General features: G+C 50.7%; 2 protein-coding genes across 3 annotated transcripts in view; one reads left to right on the top strand and one right to left on the bottom strand.

Annotated features, from left to right (window-relative positions):
* The window catches only part of VAV2 (vav guanine nucleotide exchange factor 2), a 130,583-nt gene extending 114,801 nt beyond the window's left edge, over positions 1-15,782 (bottom strand). Inside the window, exon 1 of one of the 2 annotated variants that reach the window (XM_071766629.1) lies at positions 15,041-15,782. In XM_071766629.1, the coding sequence (XP_071622730.1) occupies positions 15,041-15,244 (204 nt within the window). In that variant the 5' untranslated portion in view covers positions 15,245-15,782. The remainder of the gene's footprint in view (positions 1-15,040) is intronic. The other variant, XM_071766628.1, reaches the window with a different exon arrangement.
* Positions 15,783-20,527: 4,745 nt separating this feature from the next.
* On the top strand, positions 20,528-24,097 carry BRD3OS (BRD3 opposite strand). The gene is made up of 2 exons (XM_071766477.1): positions 20,528-20,617; positions 20,902-24,097. Exon 2 carries the CDS (start codon positions 21,519-21,521, stop codon positions 21,786-21,788), a length of 270 nt encoding a protein of 89 aa, XP_071622578.1. The 5' UTR covers positions 20,528-20,617; positions 20,902-21,518; the 3' UTR covers positions 21,789-24,097.
* The last annotated feature ends 635 nt before the right edge of the window (positions 24,098-24,732 follow it).

Raw genomic sequence — 24,732 nt, 5'->3', positions numbered from 1 at the left:
AAGAGGGCACAAGAGGTCTCAAGTTGTGCCAGGGGAGGTTTAGGTTGGACATTAGAAAGAATTTCTTTCTGGAGAGGGTGATCAGCCATTGGAATGGGCTGCCCAGGGAAGGGGTGGATTCTCCATCCCTGGAGATATTTCAAAAGAGCCTGGATGTGGCACTCAGTGCCATGGGCTGGGAACCACGGGGGGAGTGGAGCAAGGGTTGGACTTGATGAGCTCTGAGGTCCCTTCCAACCCACCCCATTCTAGGATTCTATAAACATGCTGTTAAACACAGACTCATTTCCCCCCTTTTTTTGGGCAGCAATCCTATGCTGTTTTCCTAAGTGCCAACCAATTTAAGTTCATTTTTACTACTTCAGCCAAACATATAGAACTGAACAAAAGGGACCTTTCTCCTGCTTTAAATTCTTCCTTCTCTTAGCAACAGCCTCCAACAACACACACACACACAGAGTAAAAACGTATGGAGAATTTGCAAGCCCAGCTACAGGGTGTAAGAACAAGCAGATTTCTGTCAGACTAACACGGTCTCAGCTCTGCTCAGCCCAAAGCAGAAGTTAGCAAGAACATTTGTTTAGAAGCCAGAATGATCCTTTTTTAAAAAAGTCATACAGCAACCATTAAGACAGGTCTGGCTCCTGTGAAAATGGCTGTGGCACAGATCAGGCTGAGCTGCTAGGAATAAATTGCATCCTGCAATCAAGACTGTATGAAGTAAAAAAAAAAAATAAAGTAGAAATTAAAGCTGTGTAGCATTTTACAGGGCCACAAACACCAAGGGAGATAAAACATCTCTAAGGTATAGCTCACAATGGAAAAAGCTCTTATTCCAAGGAGCACATCCTCAAGCTCCATCAGGGCAAAGCTCTCCAGCTGCTGAGAGCCTGCAAGGGAAAGGAGCAGAAAGAAGGCAAAGTCATCCTGACCCATCAGTTCTGGCTCCAGGCAAGAAGCTGAAACATTTTCTGGACCACACTCCACGAGGAGCATCATTCCCTTGCCAGGAGGGAAGGAGTGACCAACATCTGCCTGATGGACATCTGGCACAGGGGGGAGAGCCAAGGCAAAACACTGCTCAGTGAGGAATGGGGACAGCCAAGGAGCAAAAAAAAGCTCCCACCTTCAGGTCTGGGATTTGACTCAAACACAGACAACCCCAAGCCAGCTGATGGGGGCTCTACCCAGACCCCAAACCCCTAAGAGTCAATCAATCTGTGCCACCTACACACATCTGTGAGATCTACACACCCTGAACCCCTCTGAGTGCCCAGCCTGGAGCACCCAAGGATGTTTGCACCCTGCTGATGGGTTATTACCCAGCTGGGCAGAAAGGAACAAAAATTATTTGAGGTTTTGGTGCTTCTCCACTCCCAAATACAAATGCTTCAGTGCTTAATATTGCCCTGAATATCAAGTATCAAATAAGTGATGCAAATCCACCCACAATCTGGAAAGAAACTGCAGCTCCAGTTTTTGGTTTCCAGCCATCTCAACTCTTCCTTGGTATTGAGCTTCTGCTCTAACTCAGATGCTCAACTTTTGAACTTTTGTCTCTGCTCCTCAGCACATGGAACAAGGCTCTCAGCTGCCTGGTACCCAGCCACAGAGCCTGGAATCTGTATCCATGGAGGAGGACTTGATGGTCACCCAGTCACTGGGATCACATCCTCCCTTCCCCATCACCCCCAGGATGATGTGAGAGCTGGGACCAGCACCAAGGCCACTGCTGGAGGAGATTCCTACAGAACCAGGCTCTGGAAGCAACTCACAGCACTTACTAAGTCCTGTTTGTTTGGTTTTTTATATATATATATATATTTTATACTTATATTTTATTACCCACACCTCATTTTTGTGTGCAAGGTTCTGATGGGTTCTTTCCAGGGTTGTTTTGTGTTTTGTTTTTTTTTTTTTTTGAGAGCCACCCACAGAAAAATTCTGTGAAAGTTTTTCCCCCCCCAAAGAACAACAGGAATAATGATGCCAAAAAAACCCAGGGAGAGAGCTGGGACCCACAGGGAGTGATGCAAACCCATGGGTTCCAACTCCACCAGTCCTCATGTCCCAGAAATCCCCCAGATCATGACCAAGGGATGTCCCAGAGCCAAGGAACTGGAACAGAGCTCCAGGCTGATGGACACTGAGAACATTAAACCCCTCCAAAAATTAAAAATAAATAAACATATAATTAAATAAATGTTTCTCCTCTGCACAGCACAGAGCAGGATGGGCAACCAGCTCCAAAAGGCACCACTTTTTTTTTTTTTTTTTTCCATTTTGGAGTAAAACATTAAGTGGGTGGAAGGAGGAGAAATTCTGCATTTATTCTTCAGCACTCAAATCCATGACAAAGCCTGGCTGCTACCCTGACAGAGACAAAACCAAGCAGTTATTAAGTTACCCTGAGCACACAGACAAGTTAAATACCCCTTTTTGTCTCCAGTTTCCTCCTGTGCTCCATCAAAGGGAGCTCCTCTGGCTCCTGCACTGCCAGAATCAGACTAATAACAGCTCTGCTGGGTGAATAACAGGTTTCTGTGGAGTGATAACACTACCTGATGCCTTGTCTTGATTATACAGGATCTTCACACCATCAGACTGCTACTAGGAGAGCTGTCTCAAAAAAAAAAAAAACAAAACCTCAACTCCAAGTCATTGGGGAAAAAAGCCTCAAAAAGGGGATTTGAGCATCCCCCTTCCTTCAGTGCTCAGGAAAACATGAAATGTGGCTTTTCATCTCATCCCCAGGACAAGAACATGCAAAACCTGGTGGCTACAGGGCAGAAGATCCTTTCCTCTGCTCAGGTGCTTTATTACCCAGGGAAATACCCAGCCTTGTCTCTGGCAAGTTCTCCTCTGACCCCATGGAATTATGCAGCTGCTTTACACCTCCTGAAGTTTTACACTTGCTCTTTTTATTTAAACCCAGTTAAACCAGATGTTCAACCCTGCTTAAGAGGTTTTTTTTTCCATCCATGTAGAAGATGCTCTCAGTCAGCTTCTGGTGGTGGAGCCCCAAGCTGAACATGGGGTTTATTTTTTTATTCTTTAATAAGAAAGGGCATTCAGAACACCACCTTCTCATTCATCAGTAATCATTCTGCTTTATAGATCTTAAAACTTGGATATTTTAAAATCCCTTTCAAGCCTATGAGGCTTCAGAGAGCACTTCAGTCATGTTTTAATGCATTTCCCCAAAGTAAAGAAAGCAACAACTGCTACTTCACTTTGCCTCTCTTCCCTCAAGGAAAAATTCAGTTCTCAAAATCACAGAACTCCAAGAGCTGGGTCTTCTGGAAAAAAAAAGAGACAGAGAGAGAAGAAAAGACACAGAAATACATAACACTGCTGACAGCTGCAGGTGGCAGCCTAAAAATAAAAAATAAAAGGCCAAGGTACCCCATAGCACAAGAGCCCACAGTGAGATGCTCCTCTGTGCAGCAGCCCTATGAGATGCTTTGGGCTCTGGAGCATCCCCCAGCCAGGAAAGCAGAGCCATCCCCAGCAGATATTGAATATTCTCTCCCACAGAGTGTGCCCAGCTCCTCTCAAGCAATGGGTCCCATCTGGGGGGTTTAACCATGCCAGAGAAATGGAAAGAGTTCAAAAAAGACCCAAAGCAGGCAGCAGTACTCTTGGCTTAGGGTGAGGGCTGAAACATTCAAACAAAGGACACTCAGGTCTTAAACATCCATCAGAGTCCCATATCCCAGCACTGTCCTTCCCCACTGCAATAGAACAGATTTTGCCCACACTGCCAAAAACCACCAGGAACTATGAAAATGCAATGAGCCTTCATCTTCCATCAATAAATTATTTTTTTTTTCTATAGAGACTTTCACCCACCCCAGCAGCTGTATGCTAATTTCCCCTCAGCACTGCTTTATTATCACTTGGAACAGATGTTACAGCAGCTCCAAAACCTGGAGGTTACAAAAACTATTAACCTAATGTGGGCACCAGGCTGAGGATTTGTTGGGGAGGGAGGAAGGGGGGGGTTGGCACCAAAAGGAATCACTCAGCCCCATCCTTCTGTCCCCATGGCCAGAAGGCAGCCCAGGTTCTGCTCTCCCTGTAACTCCCCAAATCATCAACAGCAACAAAGGGATCAAAAACTACTTGAGAAAAATACCCCCCAACAAATGGTGTAAAAGGAAAATAGAGAAACAGAGGGAGATGCTGTGATTTACAGCCTTGTTCCAAAAACTCCGGGAAATTAGCTACAAGATCCCTGTGGGATTTAAAAACTTGGGCACTCATGTGAATGCAATAACCTTTTTTTATCTTTTATGGGGTGTCTGTCTTTGTTTGCACACACACCCCAACAAAGTCATCTCAACCACAGATAAATCCAACAGTGAAAGCTTTAGCATTCCCCACGGAGTTGATTTCTCTGGTGCAACCCAGTGTGGCTCCTGGAGTAATTAATGCCAGAATCTATTTATGACCTTTGAATAAATTGTTCTTTTCTGAAGGGAAAGCTGTTAAACACGTTAGCAAATATAATTAAGAGGGGAAGGGGGGGAAGGGATGACAAAAATCTGGAATTAAATCTCTCTCTAATTAGAAATGCTTCTTGCAACAACCTGGCTAAAAAACCCCACTCCCAAGCAGATCCTGGAGTTTCATTAAAGCTTCCTCATTATCCTTCCTGAGATAACTGAGCTGTCAATCCAAGCAAAATTTACTTTTAACCTTTGTCACCCCTAAGAAAAAAAAACATTTAAGTGTTCCTCCACCCAGGTCAAGCTTGGCAACGTGCAGCCCAACATGCCAAGGCTGTGAACCCTTCCAGCAAGGGATCAGCAAAACTTCTGGAGGGCCCCAGTGGCCTTTCCCAGCTTTATCAGGGCTGCATCTCTCCTTCTGTGCCAGTCTCTGTTGCAAGGAACAGGTTCTGCTGCTGACAGCTCAGGACATCTGACCAAGTCTGTGGTGTCTGGGACTGAGCTCTCCTCGGGGAAGATGCTGATTGCATCATGCAGAGAGACACCAGGCAAAGCAGGTGGGAAAGGGCAGGGAGGGAAGCTGGGAAGCCCCTGGAAAATCTCCTCACTCCAGCAGCATGAACATCCCTGCTCCTGGCTGCTGGAAAAGGCAAAACTAAACTGATGTGCAAAAAAGGGTTAAAAGTTCCCTAACAGCTACACAGTGCTCTCCAACCCCCAGGCCTGGTGATGCAGAGGGCAGGGTGAGTCACAGCTGGCAAGACCCTAGATTATTATTTTTTTTTTTAATCATTTGAGAAGGCAGATCAAAAAGTCCAGTTTCACATCAAGACCTCTGCACTCAGGTTTTCCATCCCACTCCATCCCCAGTTGGTTTCACAAGCAAAAGATGAGCTATGCAGCAAGAAGCTGGGTGAACCACAGTGACAGGGAGGGATGAGCAGGGGCAGGGGGTGCAGGGATAACTCCCTGGGAATCTCAGCTCCAGCACAGACAGAGAGATTCAGCAAACCTCAGTGTAACACTCACATTCCACATTCTGCAACTTTAGACACCAAAAATCTTCCCATTTGGAGGCAGCCTGGAGCTGAGCAGGATACTCCCAGCTCTTTACTCCCAGCCCTCCTCCTGGGCTGCTCAGCACCATCTCAGCTGACCCCACACTCCCACCTCCCGTGGCTCCAGGAACTTCTTACATCTATTTTGCTGCTTGAAAACTGAGCTGAAGGACTCAGTTGCATGGATCTGCACAACTGCCCATGGCCCCTGGAGCAGACACCCCAGCTCCTCCTGCAGGCATCACCCAAGAGCTGGGAGCCAGGGTCTGCCACCAGTGCTGTGACAAGGAGTCCTCAAAAAACAGAGCTCTGAGGTCACCCTGGACAATCTGCTTCTGCCCAACACCTCCCAGTTGGTGCCAGGTTCCTGGTTACAAAGTTGTGTTTATTTCAGCAATTTCCCTGCAGAAGGGGAACTGAAGGAAAACCCTGGGGCCAGTTCAGGCACCCTGAGCCCAGAGCCACACTGGGCTGAGCCACTGCTCCAGCAGCAATTCCCCAAAAAACAGCCCCAAACCCTGCAGAAGCATTAGAAAAGACACACAGAAGTTGATCCAGAAATGAGGAAAAAGAAAGCACGAAAATCCTCAAAGTAACAGACTGGGTTTAGTCAAAAAGCTTTTGTTTTATTTTCCATCTCAAGTCACAACTCTCCCACAGCTATCAAGAGACTTTTTTTTTTTTTTTCTTTGCCTCCTCCCTTCTCTGAGGCTTCACCAGTGACTTTTTTGGAAGATCACTGACATGAGAAAGCACTTCCCATAACAGCAAAGGATCTCCATGCACATGTGAGCCTGCCCCGATGCTGTACACATTTCCTGTCCTGGGGACATGCTGCTCAGCCTGGGATTTCCACTGCTTAACACACTCAGGCTGTTAAAAAAATAGAATTTTATTTACATATAAGTAATGGAAGATACCTATCTCCCATTCTTGTTCCTTCTGCCACAGAGATGAGCCCAAACTCTGCTTCAGGGAGCCCCTGTACCACCGGGTGAACTTGGATGCTCCCAGCCCAGTTATGAACACCCAAGAACCAACAAACCCAAAGGAGCTGAACAGTCTGTCCTAGAGAGCAAAAACCTATTTTATCCAACACATTCCCCCTCAGAGCAGTCACAAGGATGAGTGCTCTGCCAGGAAGCACCAGCAGGTCCTGCAGGGATGGTGGGGTTTGTCCCCCCTGCAGGTCTGACCCTGTGCTAGGGGGGTCCTCAGGGCTTGGGCAGCCCCCATTTTCCCCACTTCTGTCATGCACAGGAGTTCAGCAGATTTCACAGATAATTCAGTGTTTGCAGCAGTAACCACAAATCACTTCTCCCACTCCTCCCCTCCTTGATCTACAAACCTCCTCTGTTCCCTCCTCAGCCCCTTTCAGATACCAGATGTTCCATTTAGCTGTAAACTGCTATAAAACACAACAAAAGATATGAATGCTCTAGAAGGGCCAATTTACTCCCCTCTTCATCAGTATTAAAGCGTATGCTTGAAGAGAAAGAGTGAATTTCCTCTGTGGGAACCTTTCAACCTCCCCCCTCTCCCAGTTTTCTCAACCCCTGCCCATTTCCATCTCCCCTTGCCCAGCCCCATCCACCTCCTGCTCAGCTCTCAGCACAAACCAGGAGAGACCACAGACAAGGGTGTGCAGGGCACCCTGCAAGCTGGGAGATGCTCCCCAGGTCCAGCAAGCCTGGCAGAGTCAATCCTGAGAAATCAAGCAGCATCACAGCAGATAAAAGCTGATTTACAACCAGGTCCCTACCACGAGCAGCAGCAGAGGAGCCGACTCCATCCCACAGCCCCGAGGAGCCAAACGGGCAGAGGGAGTCAGGATATGACTCAGGTTGGTGGCCTTCCAAGGAGGGGAAGGAGGACCTTCCAGCTGAATCCCTGCTGTCCAGACAGGGCAGGCTCACCCGTTAGAAAACCAGAAGGAAAGGTCCCAGGTTACCTCCTGCCACCCAAGGGAAGAGAGACAATGGGCAGGCAGCATCCTTTGTCCTCTGGCCTGGGATGGGAAGGGCTGGCAGCCCTCCTGGCAGCTTGAAATCCTGTTTCAGGGGCTTAGAAGGAAAGGGCTCTGAAAACGAGAGCAGAGATTCTGCAGGGCTTGTTAGACAGGCTGGGAAATGTGATGACCAACATCCTGCTAACTCTTGAGTGAGTTCTCCCGAGGATAACTGATTCATTTACTTTTTTTAAGGGCAACAGGGCTTTCAGCCTACACACAGATTAGTGACCTGACCCATCTGCACCTATATTTTTTCCAATTCTATGGTGGAATCATTCTGGCTTTTCCTAGGGCAAGAACACCCTTTGGCATGAGAGGGGGGGAACTCAGGCAGTCCAGTTACCTGCTGGGGATGAGCTCCTGGGAAAACCTTTCAGCACAGGGCATCTTAGCTCAGCCTAATTATTATTATTATTAACATGGACTGGACCCAACAGGGCTGAGCTGGTCAGAACAAGATCCCAGCCCAGTATTCCCAGATGCAGCAGCAGTGCAAAACTCCTGAACACTGAGAACAAGCAAATGACAATCACGGAGCTCAGTGGCTGCAAGAGGACTGATAAATAAATCCAAGGTGTGAGAGACCTGGACAGAGGGTGCTCCAGCAGCAGAGCTTTGGGATGCACCCAGGGATGTGCTTTGCAGGCTGCTCTGGCCAAGCTGCACCAAGCCAGAGCCCCAGAGCTGCAAACTGAGGAGGCTCCGAGCCATGACAGAGGGTGGAGGACAGGAGTGGCTGCACTGGAGTTGTATCATCAGATGAAGCACAGCCCTGAGCTGCAACCAAAGAAAACATAAAGGGGGGGCACTGGTTTTATTAGAAACAGCCCTTTTTTTCCAGGCTGTTTCTTGAAGGGGAGATACAACACCGGGAGAAGTAATTTCATTAAGGCTGACTGTGAAGGTGTCAAATGCAGAGCGTAATTAATAGCTGCCCTGAACAAAGCAGCTCCTTTCCCCTCCTTACAAAAGGAGCATCAGGGGCTGCATGGCTTAGAGGGAGCAGAACACAGCCTGGGGGTGGCAGGTGAGCCAGGAGGGTGACAAACATCACCCTGGGATGTGCCCAAACAAGAACCCTGAGGCTGGTACCAACATGGCCCGGGGTGACTTGGGGCAGGCTGGCAGCAGGGACAAGATGAGGATTTGCCTGGGGACAGTGAGCAGCACTGGTGAGCCCCCCGGGTGTGGGGATGCTGCACAGACAGCTGGGCAGACAGATGGACTCAGCATTAAGAGCAGAGCAGGTCACCCTGGTGGAGCATCAGGCAAGTCCTTGGGAGGGGTCAGAAATGAGGGAAACTCTGCTGATTGCTGGGAGAGCATCTGAGGAGCCTTGTGAGTCCCAGGGATCCAAGTGATGCCAAGGATAGTGTGAGGAAGGGGTGGAGAGAAAAAAAACACCACAAAAAAATCAAAATAAACTGCTGTGCATCTCAAAGAAGGTGGATCCAGGCTTTAAAATTCAAAGCAGAGGGAGCTTCCCAGAGGTGCTGTCAAGCTGACTGGACTTACCCACCTCCATCATCCCTCCACATTAATCCTCTCCACCCTAGGACACTCACCTCCTGTCTGCAGGATGGGGATCAGCACACTGGAGATGCTGCTAAGCACAGGGCAGGGGGGGGGTCAAATGTGAAGTATTGCAGGGAAAAAGTTCAGCTGCCGGGAAAAAAAAAGGTTTGTTTCTTTAAGAACAAAGCAGCCCATCAAAAATTTGCCCTCAGGTCAGTCTGAAGCAACATTGCTGCCAGTGCCAAAAACCAGGTCACTTCTGGCTCTGGATGAGCTGAACAAAGAAAAAGGTCCACAGCACCTGCCCTGAGCCAGGACACAGGGAGACAGATGGGTGCTCACACCCACAGCACACACCTTGCTTGATCTAGCCCCAAATATCTGCAACCCCAACACCTCACCCACTGCCTTGCTCAAACACAGCCCCAGAAGCTGAGCAACACCAGGGCCACTGCTGAAAACTTGTCACCTCCTCCCTGGAGGGACCAAGCAACAGGGGACTCCCAAGAAGACCAGATTGCCACCAAGAAGGAGGGACAAGCTGAGCATTTTTTACAGCTCATCAGCACCCTGTGAGGATAGGAAGCAGCTTCCAAGACCAGTCCCAACTTGAAAAGCTATCCCACTGACTGGTTCCTTGGTTTTGTGTGTTTAAAGGCATCTATTCATTCAGGAGTCTGCTCCTGCTAGGTGCTTAATGCAGGTATTTAACTCTCATCAATCATTCAGGGGGGAGGAGGGAAGTTCTCGCTGCTTTTCATGCTTCTTGGCACAGCCAGGAGGATCCATCTCACACTTTCTGCCCCAACAGAATTCATAAGAGCCTTCAGCTGCAGGTTCAGCTCTAGCTTACAGCCCCAAAGAAGCTGAAGAGAAGGTACTACCTCCAGCTAATGAGGTTTCTGGGTGCTACTTGACATGCAGGAGGCATGAAAGGGGGCTGGGAGAAAGCCTGCAATGGGTTCCTATTTGCAAGGGGCTCACGAGTTGGGCTGCAGGACACAGAGCACCTTTCTTCCCTTTGTAAAGCTCAGCACATCCAAACGGGAAGTCACTGAGACACAGTAAACACTGATATGTAATGAGGCCATTTTTTATAGCCTGTTTTGGAACAGAACTCAATTTCAAGCAGCAGAGAGCAAATAAAAAGCTAGAGGACCTCAACAGGGTAAAATCAGAGAGCAGCTCTGACTGCAGCCCTTGCTCAAACACTACACCTACCCAGTCAACTCTGATAATCCTGACTTATCCCTAACTACTATCATGCCATATGGAAATAATTACAAGCATTGTAGCAATAAAGCCTTCAAGTGGCACGTTAAAAAATCCCAAAGCCTTGTGAATAATTACTGGTACCCACACCCCCAAGGAGCCTTCATCTCCCATCCACCTGGGGGAAGCTGTCACTACAAACCACCTGCTCCCTGTTGTCACAGCAGATGAGTGCCCACACCATCAATAAACACGACTTTGATACCAAATTATTGCCATTCTCCAGAAAAAAAAAAAAAACCCAAAGCAGCAGCCACGGAGCAGGCTGACAGCTGGGTGGGGTGCAGGGTGCTGCACCCATCAATCCTGGGATGTTGATTGTCTGCCCCGTTCCTTAATAAGAGCAAAACACAGCAGTGGGCAGCTCAGTCATCATGCCAATTATGTTTGCTGTGTCTCATCAGTCTCAAGAGCCTTAATAAAACCTCCAGGCAGTGCAGACCGAGATGGATTATCTCTGGAGAGATGTCAATATGCTTCAAAATAAGAATCCTTAATGAGCTGACCATTACTGCTAACTCAAAGGCTGTGCACACACATTAAATAGGTGGCTGCTTCATTTCAAGGATCCAGGAGGTTTTGAGGCAAGAAAAAAAAATATTTTAAAAAGAGAGATCTTCAGCAGAATCCAGGCCAACCCTAACGAGAGGGTGACTGCAATAATGGGGAGTCCTTCACCACACATTTAACCTCTGGAAGTTCTCAACTGCTCTGGTACAGGTACCAATTCCTATCTGTCTAATTATATGGAGCAATGTCAACGTCAGAGCAGGCAACCCTGCAATTGAACTGCTAGGACATGCAGGCCCGTGGAGACTGGTGACACACAGCACTTTCTCCCCCGGAAAGCCACTCTTCCCACTGCCATCACCTGATGTTCACACCAGCTCCCCACCAAACCTTGGCTTTCTGTGTCCCATTTTGGGCAGGCACTGGTTGGGAAGCTGGTCTGAGCTCCCTGGGTTATCCAGTGACTCCAGCACAACTCTTGTGCTGCTGCAGTTTCTCCCTGGCTAATTGTTGCCAAAGAGCCAGGAAAATAAAAGAGGGGCAACGGGCAGGAGCTTTCTATTTCATGTATTTTTTTGTGCCTCACCATAAGTAGAGCTCACCTCACACAAGTGAAGAGTCATTTAATTTGTATTTGACCAGAGCCTTAATAAAATTATGAATCAAAACTAATTATCAAAGCTCAGAGCTCTGGGATGGAAGAGCAGTGTCAGAGGACTGGAAATTAGTGCCAGCTACCGGGGAATGGGGAGAAAATTGAGGTTTGTAGACAGCTTGACACAGGGATGGGGGAGGATGAGGGAGATGCTTTACTGAGTTGTGCACAGGGGCTGCAAGCTTGCAAATAAAGATGTCCTTTACATCACACACTCACAGTTGCCTGGCAAATCAGCTTGAGTTACACCCCCCAAAATCCAATCATGGTAAGAGACACAATGATCAATAAGCACCAAGGACAAGTACACTCATCCCACCTCTCCAGAAATGGCCTCTACAGCAAAGGCAATTAGTAGAAATGAAGTTTTACTCTGGGCTCATCAAGAGTGGCCTCACATTCACTGACTCTCAGAAGAGAACTGGGCTTTAAGAGGTTTTTTTTCCCTGCTTATAGTCTTAGTTGATGTGAAGGGTCAGGAGCTTGGAGTCATCCCACCCTGCCAGGCACCACCAAGCACCAGACTTGGGTCTCTGGAACTGAGCATGAAAAGAAATCAAACTTCAGACTGAGGCCTAAGGAGGCAACTGTACTTAGTAATTTATTTAAACATCAAGTAATAAATTACTGCTGAGAAAGCTTCAGGAGGACAGGGACACCAGCTCAGGGGGGCAGCACAAGTCCCTGCAGCCCCAGCTGCCAACAGAACCCAATTCCCTCAGCTCCCCAGGCACAACACCTTCAACAACTGCACCTAAGAACAAACCAGCATGGAAGGGAAAAAAAACCCAACCACCAAAACAAACGTGCAACAGTGTCTGGATCTTAAAGCATTTCCTTTCAGAGATGCTGTTTCACCTCTGGCCTTCGAAACAATGCTCACCTCAGGCAAAAAATCTGTTTCTCTTTACACACCTGCACAGCTCCTTTTAATTCACTGAGAAAGGTGGATGACAGAATATTCCTGAGTGTTTCAAGTCTAGCACAAGTGTCTTGTCCCCTGGCATTTTAACTGAATTATTTAAAAAAAACCCACCTGTGGTAGGGCAGACAGCTGGATAGCCAGCCCAGCCAGTCAGGCAGAATGTGCACTCACCATCAAAAACAATCTCTGAAGTTTCCAGGTTCACACTCCCTCTTGCACATCCCTTTGCCTCTGTCTGAATGCATCACAGCTGGGTGACAAAGACAGGTCCCTGTCCTCCCCCCTTCTGTAATTTGGCCCAGCCAGACCTAGCTGCTTCCTGATGGCTGCAGGAGGCTGAGGAGCTGCAGGGACCTTTGTCCCCAGCCTGGATGGGCTCACCCTCATCCTTGCTCTTCCCCCAGCACCATGGATGCACAGAAGCAGCAAGATGCCTCCTGCCTTTAGCTACTCCGGGGGAGAAGCCAGATTCCCAAGTTCAGGAATTACCAGAGAAACAATGAATACATAAGAGGAAGTTTAGAGATTCAAACCTGGATTGATTTGGGTTCCAGCTGAGGACAAGCATCAGCTGAGCCTCCCCACAGCATCCCACCCCCATGCCAGGTGATGGCTCTGCCCATCCCAGTGGGCCCAGCTTTGGCAAGGCTGTGCTGGTCCATCCTTGGCAACCAGGATCTCCCAGAGGTGAGCACCAAAACCCAAGGATTCAGCCAGTTCCCTTCACATTCCTGCTGAATCCAGGAAAGCAGCCAGGTGGGGAGGCAGAAAGCAATTAATTGTACTGAGGACAGCTGAGATGGAAATTCTCACACCCAACAAGCTACACCTGCCTCAGCAAGAACCTCCTCTCCAAAACCACCAGGATCTTTTCCTAGATCACAGCTCCCATTTTTAAACCCATTCTTGACTCCCCGCAGGGCACAGAATTGAACCAAAATTAGGTTTGTAGGGCTAGAATATTTCCTTAGAAGAAAAAAAAAATAAACAACCAACCTAGTATTTCATTCTCAGCATATTCCAAGTAGGCACTAGGTCCCTGCACATCCCCAGCTCCAGCCTGACAGTTTATATTTGGAAACATCAGTTTGTACGGAAGACAGTTTGATCAGTTTATAGCCTGGAAAGCCAAGAGGAAATCTCCCAGCATTGTTCCACCCTGGGAAGAGGCATCAGGACGTGTTGTTATTTACTCTGTGCCAGCAGCTCTCACTCACAACCACGAGAGCTGACACAGCCTGGTTTGGGACCTTCCTGCCCTGGGGATCCTCAGGTTCACCTTGGTGCAGCAAAACACCCTTTGCTCCCCCCCCCAAAGCCTGGCTCCAAGTTTTTGGGCTACCAGCAAGTCCTCAACCACTGCAGCTCCACCCAGCACACAGGGTCCCATCTCTCTGGGCGAGGAGGCAGAACAGATGAAAAACATCATTGCCCTGGAACAAAACTCTGGCGGAAGAAGAGAAAGGCACTTGCCGGATAAGCAGCGTGCTGGCACAGCACATATCCAGAGCTCATGTTAACATTTTACATTATTGAAGCACTCGAAGATAAATAAAGTTAAACAGAGCCTCACATGTCCTTGCTACCAGGAAATTTCCCTTCCTTTTTTACCAATAAAGTTGTTAAAAAAAAAAAAAAAAAAAAAAAAAAAAGACAACAGTTTGCTGCTTGCTTGTCAACTCAGGGGCTGCCGGGTAGAGAGGACAAAGTGCCCCCTCTTCATTTGTTTCTAATTGATTTCACTTCCCGATTCCCATGCAAATACTGCACAGCTCAGCTTGCAAAGACACAAGCAGAGCATTTCAACCCAAACCGACCAGAGCTAAGTCTTATATACGATCTTTTTTGGTTGCTTGTTTCAGCCGGGTTCCACAAGACAACCAGAAATTTGTAACATTTCCAAAGAGAGAACCCTAAAGCTTTAAAGTTCTCACACCTGAAAGGCTCGGAGGCGAAAGAGAACACAGACCACAGCTGGGTCCCGAATTCGGGGCCCCGAATTCCCCCCTTGTCCTGGAGCTGCTGTTGCGTAGCCGGGGCTGAGGCTGCGGGAGCCTGGGGGGCACACGGGCACCGCAGGGTGCTCGGGACAGACCTGCAGAGCACCAGGGTTTGGGTGCTGTGTTTGAAAGGGTTTTATGTTGGGGGGGTTTATTTGCTTATTTTGCTTTAAATCTTCCCGTCCAAAGTTTTGTCCGCCCAGCACCGCCGGTTCCTCCAGAATATCAAAGCCGAACCTCGTTACAAACACCCCCCCCTTCTCCTCCTCCTCCTCCCTTGAGCCCTGTGATTTGCTTTTGTTTCGCGAGGACTATAAACACATGAGGGAATATTCCCCTCGATCCCGGGGTGGTTTTACTCCGCCCCAGAGCCTTTTCCCGTCCGGCAGCGGCTCCCAGCAGGGCTGAGCCCTCCGGGTTAAGACCGGCGAGGAACCGAGAGCTACAGCCCGGGGGTGGGTGGAAAAGCAGTGGGGGGGCTAAAGGAGGCAGTCTCCCACGCACCCCCTCCCCAGACCCGCTCGCCTTCACGCATCCCACCAAGTTTTGCCAGAGCAACACCCGCATCCAAGGACGAGAGTGCTCGCGGGGTTCCGTCCCCCCAATCCACCCATCCACCCACCCACCCATCCCCTCCTACCTGGGACATCTGTGGCCTGAAGTTGATGTCCTTGAGGTCGATGGAGCCGGGGGAAAGGTTGTGCAAGAGCTGGCAAAGCAGCACCCCGTCCCGCAACGCCTGCGCCAGGTCGAAGACCACCGCCGATGGCCAGACCACCCGGTGGTTGGGGGGTAAAACTTTGCAGTCGATCAGCCAGCGCCCGCATTGCCTCCACTCCTCCATGGCCGCGCTCCGACGGGGCCACCGCCCGCCTCACACACCGCTGCCCTTCCTCCTCCTCCTCCTCGCCGCTTAGGGGCAGCGGGCGGCTGCCCGGGGGGCTGCTCTGCACCGCGGCTCCGCGCTACCGCTCCGCTCCATCACTGCCCGCCGCCCGGGCCAGCATCGCTCCGCACCGGGGCTCGGAGGAGGAAGGAGAAGGAAGGAGGAGGAGGAGGAGGAGGAAGGGGGGCGGCGCGGAGTTTTCCGGCGGAGGGGCTGCCCCTGCCCCCGCTGCGGCCCCACCGCCTCGGCCGGGGTTAGGCGCGCCGCATCCTCCCGGGAACAAAGCCTGGGATGGGGAGGGACGGGGGACACAAACACACACACACCCCCCCCGCCGCCACCCAAACCGGGCACGGTGGGGCCGCCCCCGCTCAACTTCGCGTCGGTGCCTGCGTATCCCCTGCCCCGCGGAAACTTGCTGCCGACGGGGCCCCACCTGCGCGGCCGCGGAGCTGGCGCTGGGGATGCCGCGGGTGTGAGTTTTCTCCCCCCCCGCCCCGAGCAGGCGGGAGGAGCTGCCGGCCCGCCCCCGCCGCCCCTTTGTCTGCGGGAGCCCGAGCTGGGAGCAGGGGGCGGGGAGCGCTCCACGCCGCCTTGGCTCCTCGCCCAATTATTTCCCCCACACACCTTTTTCCCCCCCTTTTTGGTTTTTCTTCCTCCCCCTCCTCTTTTTTCCTTTTTTTCTTTTTTCCTTTTTTTTTTTTTTTTTCTTTTCCTTTTTTTTCTTCCTCTCTTTCCTCCCCGCTTCCTTTTCCCTATCTCCTCCCGCCGCTGCTGCTTCGCTCGTTATTCCGGGAAAGCCGCCGTGCTGCCTGTTCGGGGAGGCAGAGCTGCCACCCCCCAACACGCTTTGGTACCGGGGTGTCCCCCCCGCCCCAACCCAGGGGCCCCCCCTGTGCTTCCCCCCGCCCTGCACACGCACGGCCCCAGCGCTGCGGGGGCAGAGCCAGGACCCGACCCAGAGCTCCTCACCCTGACACAGCCCGGGCTTTGTCTGACCGAGCTCTCCCACTCTTCATCTCGTGTTTGGGTTGCAAATAACAGCAGGGGAGATGTTTAACCCAAACAAGCTATCGTATTCCTTGACTTTCAAACACGAAGACAACTCCTCTAATTAATTACCAGTGTATTTATTAAAAACCTCAACTCTCAACCATTAACTCCTTGGCAGCAAACTCTTGAAACATCCTTAATTTTCACTGGTGGCTTCCCTCCAAATCAGCACGGTTTAGAACAGCCTCTTTCCAAATCTGTTCTGAGTTTTCTTCCGAGATCCTCTCCCCAGAGTTTGCCGATTAATTTCCAGCCTGGCTTTCCAGATAGCCAAAACCGGAAGCCGAGACTGGGACGAAGGGAAGCTATTAACCTGGATGTCAAACAAATGCAACGCTAATCTCTTCCAAATGTATCCAAGTTCAGATAAAGAAGAAAGGGCGACTCTACTGGCATGATCCTTCATGTCCAGTGTAGGAAGGAGGATCCCGCCAAAGAATGAAAAAACAATAGTTTAATATTCCAAAGTTTGGTAGGATTATTATTTATTTATTTATTTAAAGAAGACACCTCTTTTAGGCTGATGTGCTTTCTGGCTGTGTGTGCTTTCTCCCGCTGCCCCTCGGGCGGAGCAGGGGAGGTGCAGCCTGATCCAAGAGGGAGCAGCATCCCGATGCTCCAGCCCCAGGATCAGAGCTACACCCTGCCCTGGGGGCATTCAGGAGCACGCAGATGGCAGCCTGCTCTTCCCCACACCCTGCGGAGGTGATTTCTCAGAATAACTCGCTCATTCTCTCAGTTCTTCATGAAGTTTTTCTTTCCTGTCTCCCGCTAGGTCTCCAACAACACCCACTGGGCAGAAATCACAGGGAGTGGAGTCCTGCCAGGGATAATTTTGGTTGCCTCTGTACTAGCCTGCCTTGTGAGGTCAGGTCTGTAGGTAGAGGACAACAGAAGAGTTTGTTATATGTGGATAATTAACGCTGCTAGCTACAGCCTGGCTTTTATACTGGTTAATAAAAAGTGTACTTGAACCCTGGATGCTGAGGAACAATCAGTGCAGCTGCAGAGCCTCTGCGTGGGAGGTGTTGAAGCAAGGACGCTTCTCACCTGCCTCTGAAACAATGAAACCAGCTGATAGCAGAGGTATTTTTGATAGCAGGAAGAAAAAAAAGAAAAAAAAAAAAAAAAAAAAGCGCCCCAAAACCTGTGAGGCAAGGCTCGGTGAAGAGCTTGTACCCTGCCCACACTCCTGTGGGCTGCGAGTTGCAGCTGATGCAAATGTCCTGAAACAGGATGGAGTTAAATGGGAGGACCTAGACACTGGTTTGGGGATGTATCTAAAGTTAAAAGGGAGATCGCATGGATTAAAAAGGTTGGGGTTTGAGCTAAAGCTGGTGCTCCCCTTTTCCCTGCGCCTTTGCACTCCTGGGAATGACAAACAGGGAAGAACAGCCAGACAGGGGAGGACAGGCAGGGCTGGAGAGGCTGACACTACCCTCTGCTGGGGATGCAGCGTGGAGCTTCTCCTCTCCACTGCTCTGTGTGCTTTTATTACTATCCAGCATGAGAGAAGCCTGAGAGGTGGCTGAATGCACCAGGAAGATGATAACAGAAGGAATATTGTTCTTTTTAATCCCAAAACTGGATACAAGGAGACTGGCAGAGGGGAGCAGGCAGCAATCACAGCCGGGGTCCCCTTTGCAGGGGGGGTGTGAGGGGGTACAGGGCTGGTGAAGCTGTTCCTGTCTGGGAACATGACAGAGCTGCTTGGGAACATCACAGCCCAGCATGGAATAGGCAAAATTATTCAAGGAAGGAAGAAAAGAAGGCAAGAATGCAAGAGGGAGGGAGGCAGGGAAGGAGGAAGGGAGGGAGGAAACTTCAGTCTACAAACACATGCAAGGAGATCATATCTTATAAATCAATCAAAACATAGCTGGAAAATGGCCACATTTCACCATGCAATGTATTTTCTGTGCTGTTTGGTACTGTTCCTAGAGAAGAGCTGACTCCCCACTCAGCACACGCAGGGTATCGTTCACCACACTGCCTCCTCACAGCAGCCATCTGAAAATATCCCTTAAACACAAGGGCCAAACAGCAAAGGAATCCCCAGTCCAAGCCAGCCAGTGTCTATGGATTGCCATTGCCACCTTCTGGATCAGACCAAGCGTGCACCAGCCTGTCCCCAACCTGCTGGTGGCTGCCAGCAGCCCAGTGCACATCTGTCTGCAGCTGGAGCCAGGGTGCCCAGAGCTGGGGCTCTCCCTGCTGCTGTCACAGCAGAGCTTGGGCACTGCCAGCAGTTACCCAGGCATTCTACGTGCCTTTTACAATATGCCCTGAGACTTTGTGATCTCCTTTCACCAGCTATTTTAGGAAAGCCATGTCAGTCACAGCTTGGCAAGCACACTGCTCAGCAGCAGCTCCCCCAGTCACCAGTGAGGGATGGGTCACAAGGCTGGGGAAGTGCTGTCCTGTTAAACTGCCACCAGGCACAGGGTACAGATAATAAATTTTCTCTCACCTGCTGTAAATACCTGATCTACCTGCACAGACAACTTGTACCCTGGAACAATCATTGCAATTATCCTCCTGCTAATGGCCCTGCACTCCTGCCAGGAGCTCATCTCTTCTCCTCCACCAGCAGGCAAGCTGCTTCCCAGAGCAGGACACGGAGTTTACTGCCTGGCACCAGAGAAAGGGAGAGCAGGAAAATTAACCTGACACAGCCTGATGCTGGTGGGAGGGAGTAACTGGATTCTCTTGTACTGGTGGGGCAGAAGCACTCAGCTGCAGATAGTCCTTATTTGGCCTGAGAGTGCAGCTCCACTGGAAATGGGTACCTGGGGAGCAACCAGGCTGAAATCTCCCAGCCCAGCCCTGATTTAAGCAGAAGCAAGGCCTGGGGCAGGTCGAGGGGGAAACAAAGCAGACAAGGAGATTTCCTTGGAGAAAGATGGAGAGGAACTAACCATTGGCTGGGCAGCACTGGAGCTTCACCTCCTCTGTTCCACTGTTGCTGCTTCCAAGGCTTATTGGGGAATGGTCCCGTTGGCAGATGTCTGCGAGACTCATGGCAAAAGGTAAAATGGATGCTCAGAGACAGTTTCTGACTTCTGGAGTCCCCAATCCTCCTTCTTGCCTTATCTTGGCAACACAACAACCCCACTTACCAGCTTCTTCTGTTATGCTCCGAGTTCGATGACAACAGAACCATTAATTTCTTAGAGAGGATTAAGACACCTCATACGTGCCAAAAAACTAAATCTGGTTCCACTAAACGCTCTTGAATTTTGCTCTGCAGCTTCCACAAGGTGGGGCCAGGGCTGGCTCCTCCGTGCTGGCAGGAGGCAGATTAAGCAGCAAAGTCGGGACAGTTCTAACAGTAAACATTGTAATAGTGGGGAAGGTTTTTATTTATTTATTTTATTTTCTTCCCTTATCTCTGTATTTGGTCTAAATCTTCTGGGAACGAGGAATCGCAACGTGCCTTCTATCTGATGGAAGTGAATCCCTGCGTCTCGTTTGTGTCCGGGAAAGCCGAGTGGAGCAGCAGCAACGCCTGGAGTAGCCCTGCCACGGATAAACATCTCGGGTCCTTAACGGGAGATTAGATGGCGCTGCATTCTCAGGAGATAAGAAGATTGAGAGCTTAAATTTAGCATCATCAGAAAAAAAAAAAAAAAAAAAAGTCCCACAGTTCTCTTCAAAACATATTTTTTACTGTGCTTGCCAGGGGACAGCCGGGATAAGGAAAGTGCTGGAGCAGCCAGTGCGGGGGGAGAGGGAGAAAACTGCAGGGTGTAAAGGGCTCCTACACAACCAGGTGACACACCAGTCACCCACCAGTAAGCAGACTGGGCAGCGACACCGGGACTGGGACCCACCCCGGCCCCTCCAGCAGCGAGCAGAGCCGCTTCCCGAGGGCAGAACCGGACCGGACCGGGTCCGCCTCCCCGCTTCGGCCCCATGTCCGGACCCCCAACACCCAGGGCTGGGTGTCCCTTTAAAACACCAGCACCGGCTGACACCCGTGGGACCCACATACTCAGCATGGGGAGCCCCAGTCCCATGTCCCGGCCCCATGCTCCCTATTCGGGGGGCTCCTTTCCCGTGTCCCGGCCCCACACCCCCCACTCGGGGGACTCCATTCCCGTGTCCCGTCTCCAGGCACCCCGCTCGGGCAGCCCCTCCCCGCCTTCCTCCGCACAGGGCTCCGGTTCTGGCTCCTCCCGCCGTGATGCGCTCGGGGGGCGGCTCCGCGGCTGCTCCGCCGAGCGGCTCCGGGGCCGAGCCGGGGCCGGGTCGGGCCGGGCCGGACAGCGCAGCACGGTGGGGCCGGGCAGCTCCGGGCCGGGGGGTTTGGGCGAGGGGTGCAGGGAGCCCTGAGGAGGGGGGAGGGAGGGATGGGGGGTACCCCATGGGGTGCGCGCAGGTGCAGGAGGGTGCAGGGAAATCCCAGCCTCCCTCCCGAGGGGGCCGTGGATGGGCGTGCGGTGCCGCTGGAGGGGGCCGGGGGCTCCGGGGAGCGGGTGGGTGGTAGCGGGGAAGGGGCCCTCGCAGGACAGGACCCCCCTGCTGTCAGGCTTTGGGGTGACCCTCGCTGTGCCCCCCAGGTTGAAGCCCTGAAGCGGGGCTTTCCGGAGGCGGCAGCCACCCCAGCTCGGGTACCATCGGCGCGGCGGGAGGCAGCATCTTCTCCTGCATCCCTGAGGACGTGACGTGATAAGCTCCTGTCCGTCAGGCCTGAAGCACAAGTGGAGAGTTGATGATGCAGGGGACTGAGGGCCGCTGACCTTTTAGGTCTGACCTCCTGGGCCTGCCCTACAGCTTCGGGATCTGCTCTTCAGGGAAGCAAAAGTCATCCAGAACTGCTCAGCCCTGTCCTGCCTGGCTGCCACCCATTGAGGTGCTTCAGAAACGCTCAACAACAACCGGCTCCTGTGTGTGTGGTCCCTGCACAAGATGAAACACGCTGGAGCAGCACCAGTGGATAAGCTTTTGAAAGTCCTGGCTTGTTATTTAAGAAGGGCCGGGCTGCCTGGTGTGAGTTTTGGGTGCAGGTATCCCCGCTGCCTTCTCCCAACAGCTTGTGAGTGCTGAGAGCCCTGCTCCTGGGGATGTTCTCCCTGGAGCTCAGAGCAGCTGCAGCAGTCGACCTGGAGCAACCCAGCAGGGTGTATTCCGGAGCTGTTGGGAAGGAGCTCTCATCTCTGGAGCTCTCCTGGAGCAGATGACTGACAAAGTGATGAACGGGAGGGTGCCCCTGCCTGAAAAAGCCTTGTCTGAGGGCTATGCCCGGCTGAGGTACAGGGACACCTCTCTGCTCATCTGGCAGCAGCAGCAGCAGAAACTGGAGTCAGCCCCCCCCAACACCTACCTGAGCCGGAGTCGGAGTATGTGGTACTCACAGTATGGAAATGAAGCCATCCTGGTGAGGGACAGGAACAAGCTGGATGTCTCCAGGGACACAGGGCAATCCAAGTTTTGTTCTGTTATGTAATTTTGGTGGGTTTGCATTAGAAGAGCCACACACGGAGACAAAGCAGACTTGCATCCAGCCCGGGGGTAGGTGGGTTGGCTCCGTCCTCCACCCCAGAATTAAGCAGTGTGTACAGGGTAGGGCAGAAAGGCTGCCTGAAGTTTTGTGTCCATTATCATTACCCAGGTTTTGCATGCCACTGAGTGCTCCTAAAGAAAACAGCCTCACTTGTCACCTCCTGAGCCTGTGTTTGCTGCCATGCTGGCCCACGGGAAGCACCCAGGGTGCTGTGGGAGCCATCCCCAGCAGGCACTTGTGTTTGCTGTTCCTTACCCATTGCCAAAGCTCTGCAAATGTTGGTGGGAGAGCAGTGCTGCAGGCTCAGCCCGTGCAAAACAAAGTGCCCTGGCTGGTGCCAGAGTTTGGTGTCGTGGAAAGAACAGACAGGACACGTGGAGTGGGTGGAGGTGACTCTCTTCATCCAGGCAGAACCCCAGCCCGTGGTTTGGGAACCAAACCACCTGAAAGGGAGGGACAGGCCCAGGAGAGCAGCAGGAAGAAAGCTCCTGTAAATACACACATCTCCTGCTAAGGGAGATGAGGAAACTCCTACAAAGCATCTGCCTGTGCCCAGGGATCTGTTCCAGAAGGAAACAATCTACTGAAGATGGATTTGTGTTTCAGTTTCAATGCATGCAGTAGCTTGGAAGGGTTCATCTTCTAATTCAGGTCGGATGGCAGATTTGGTGCATGCATTTTAAGAGTTGTCTGGGAGCATTTATTTCAACTAACTGAAGGATTTTAGGAGGGAAAAATACTACAATTGCACTTACTGGGGACAGAGATTGCTTCCAGGTTGTTTCCTGACTTGTTCCAGGCAAGATCAAGCTGAGAAGTGCAAGCTAGCAAGCACCTAAACCTTGATTAAAAACCAAGCAGTACCACTTCCAGGGGTGCTAATTAGGTGCCCAGGGTTCAGGATTGAAGCCTAACATTGGGCTCAAGTCCCAGACTCCCTGCCTGTCCTGCCTGGGATGTCCCCTGCAGCCCCAAACCACCAGCACTCAAGCATTGGCTTAACTGCAAGCAAATCAGTATTTGATGTTGGCTTCAGTATGGATCATTCACCTGCCTAAAATTAGGCACAGTCATTACTTACCTTTACAGAAAACCTCATGTTTGGTTTTCTTCCCAAGCACTTTATTTATTTATTTATTTTTAAAAAGAAGAATTTTCTCCACCTCTCCCGTGTGGGTTGAAGGCTACAACACCCACACAGAGAATGGAGCTGAGCAGAACACAACCTGTCTGAACACCAGATCTTGGGAGGGTTGGTGCCCCTCAGCCCTGCTCCATAGTAAATGTATGCACTGCAAAGCAGGGGCAGCTCCTTTTTGGTTTTTTTTTTAGTGTTTCTGCATGTGTTGCTGTGTGGTACCTTACGTGTGTGCTCATAGAACTAAACCTGCTGCTGGACCTCAGTGCTTGGCAGACCCCTGCATTGCTCCCCACGCTCACAAAGTCCTCTTGATCTTGCCAGGACTAGCTCTGAATAGGAAATATTTTAGTGAATAAATATTTTTCAGTTGGGGAAAAAGCAATCAAGAAGATTCACAACCCCAGCAAGACTCAGGAGGCTGCTGGCAGCTGTGGCTCCTGTTCTGGGGGTGCAGGGGAAGGAGAGCAGCACGAGGGATGTGTCACCCACCCACACCCCAGCTCCCAGCCAAGCCCACAGGAGATTATTTCTAGAAATGGGCAGAAGGCTGGTCTGGGAGCTCCCCAGGAGCCACAGGGAAAAGGGCCTGGAGAAGCAGGAGAGATGGGTTCAGGGCTCCCAGGGGAGCAATTGATCTCTCAGAGTCTAAGGAACAGCACATCCCCCAAACCACCTGCTCATTTTCTTTACTTTTCTTATAGGAAAAAAAAAAAAAAAAAGTGTTTTGTTTTGGTTGGTTGGATTTTTTTTTTCCTTTTAATTTCAATAAGAAAGTTGATTATTTGGGGTATAATCAGTCTATGTATCCAGTGAGCCAAAAATTCTGTTACTTGAAGTGTTAATTGGACCTCATCACAAGAATGAAAAGCTGCACACATCAATTCTTCCAGGATGGAGGCTGAACATGACAGCACAGGGAGAACGTGACTTGTTCTTCCATCCCTGTGGCTGTGACTGGGTTCGTTCCCCTCTCTGTGTCCCCATTAGTCACAGCAGGTGTGTGGTGGCTGCTCTGAGCATTTCTAGAAGCCAGTTGTGTCGATGCCCCTCTTTCCACTGCTGTTGTAGCCTCCTTGATAAAGTGCATTAAAGTTATCTGAATGCATGATCACCAGCAGCTGTTTTCCTTCTGCATGTTAATTCACCCCAACTCACTGGAGGGTTTTATCACTCCCAGTCCTCACCCAGGCAGAAGACAGAAAAAAGCTCAGCAGACAGACAGCTCCTCCCCCTAAGAATTGCCTGAGTTACTGGCCACATTTTTAGAGAAGAGGTCAAACAAATGGTTCCTTTGGGGGCATCACTTGCCCACACTGCTACAACAGGAAAGCAGAAACAGGTTTGCAGAAATCCTAAGAGAAACCTCTAGGGTTTTGAGCCTCGTGAGCAGGAACAGGGTTAGAAAAAAATTAACCCTGGGGAACCCTGGCTGTTGTGACTCCTCCCTTATAAATAAACCCTCAGGCAAAGCAAGCTCACAGCAAAACCAACCTGAACACCCTCCAGTGACCAAAATAGACATTGGCCACTGTACAGCAATGCCAGGACTCTGCTGGGAATGTCAGCACCCCCTGACCCCCCTTGCCTTGGGATCACTGACCTGGGAGCAGGTGCTGCTCAGAAATTCCTTCTGGGTTCCTCCAGGGCCTGGAGGTTTCAAAGTGCTCAACATTGCACCTCTTTTCCCCTCAACTTACCTCCAGCAGATCCAAGTCTCACATAAACCAAAAGCTCTTTAGATCCCAG

Source organism: Heliangelus exortis, chromosome 22 (genome assembly GCF_036169615.1).
Source record: "Heliangelus exortis chromosome 22, bHelExo1.hap1, whole genome shotgun sequence".
In the NCBI taxonomy this organism is placed as follows: Eukaryota; Metazoa; Chordata; class Aves; order Apodiformes; family Trochilidae; genus Heliangelus; species Heliangelus exortis.
Note: the sequence above shows the minus strand (reverse complement) of the source record. Positions and strands in the feature narration are given on the sequence as shown.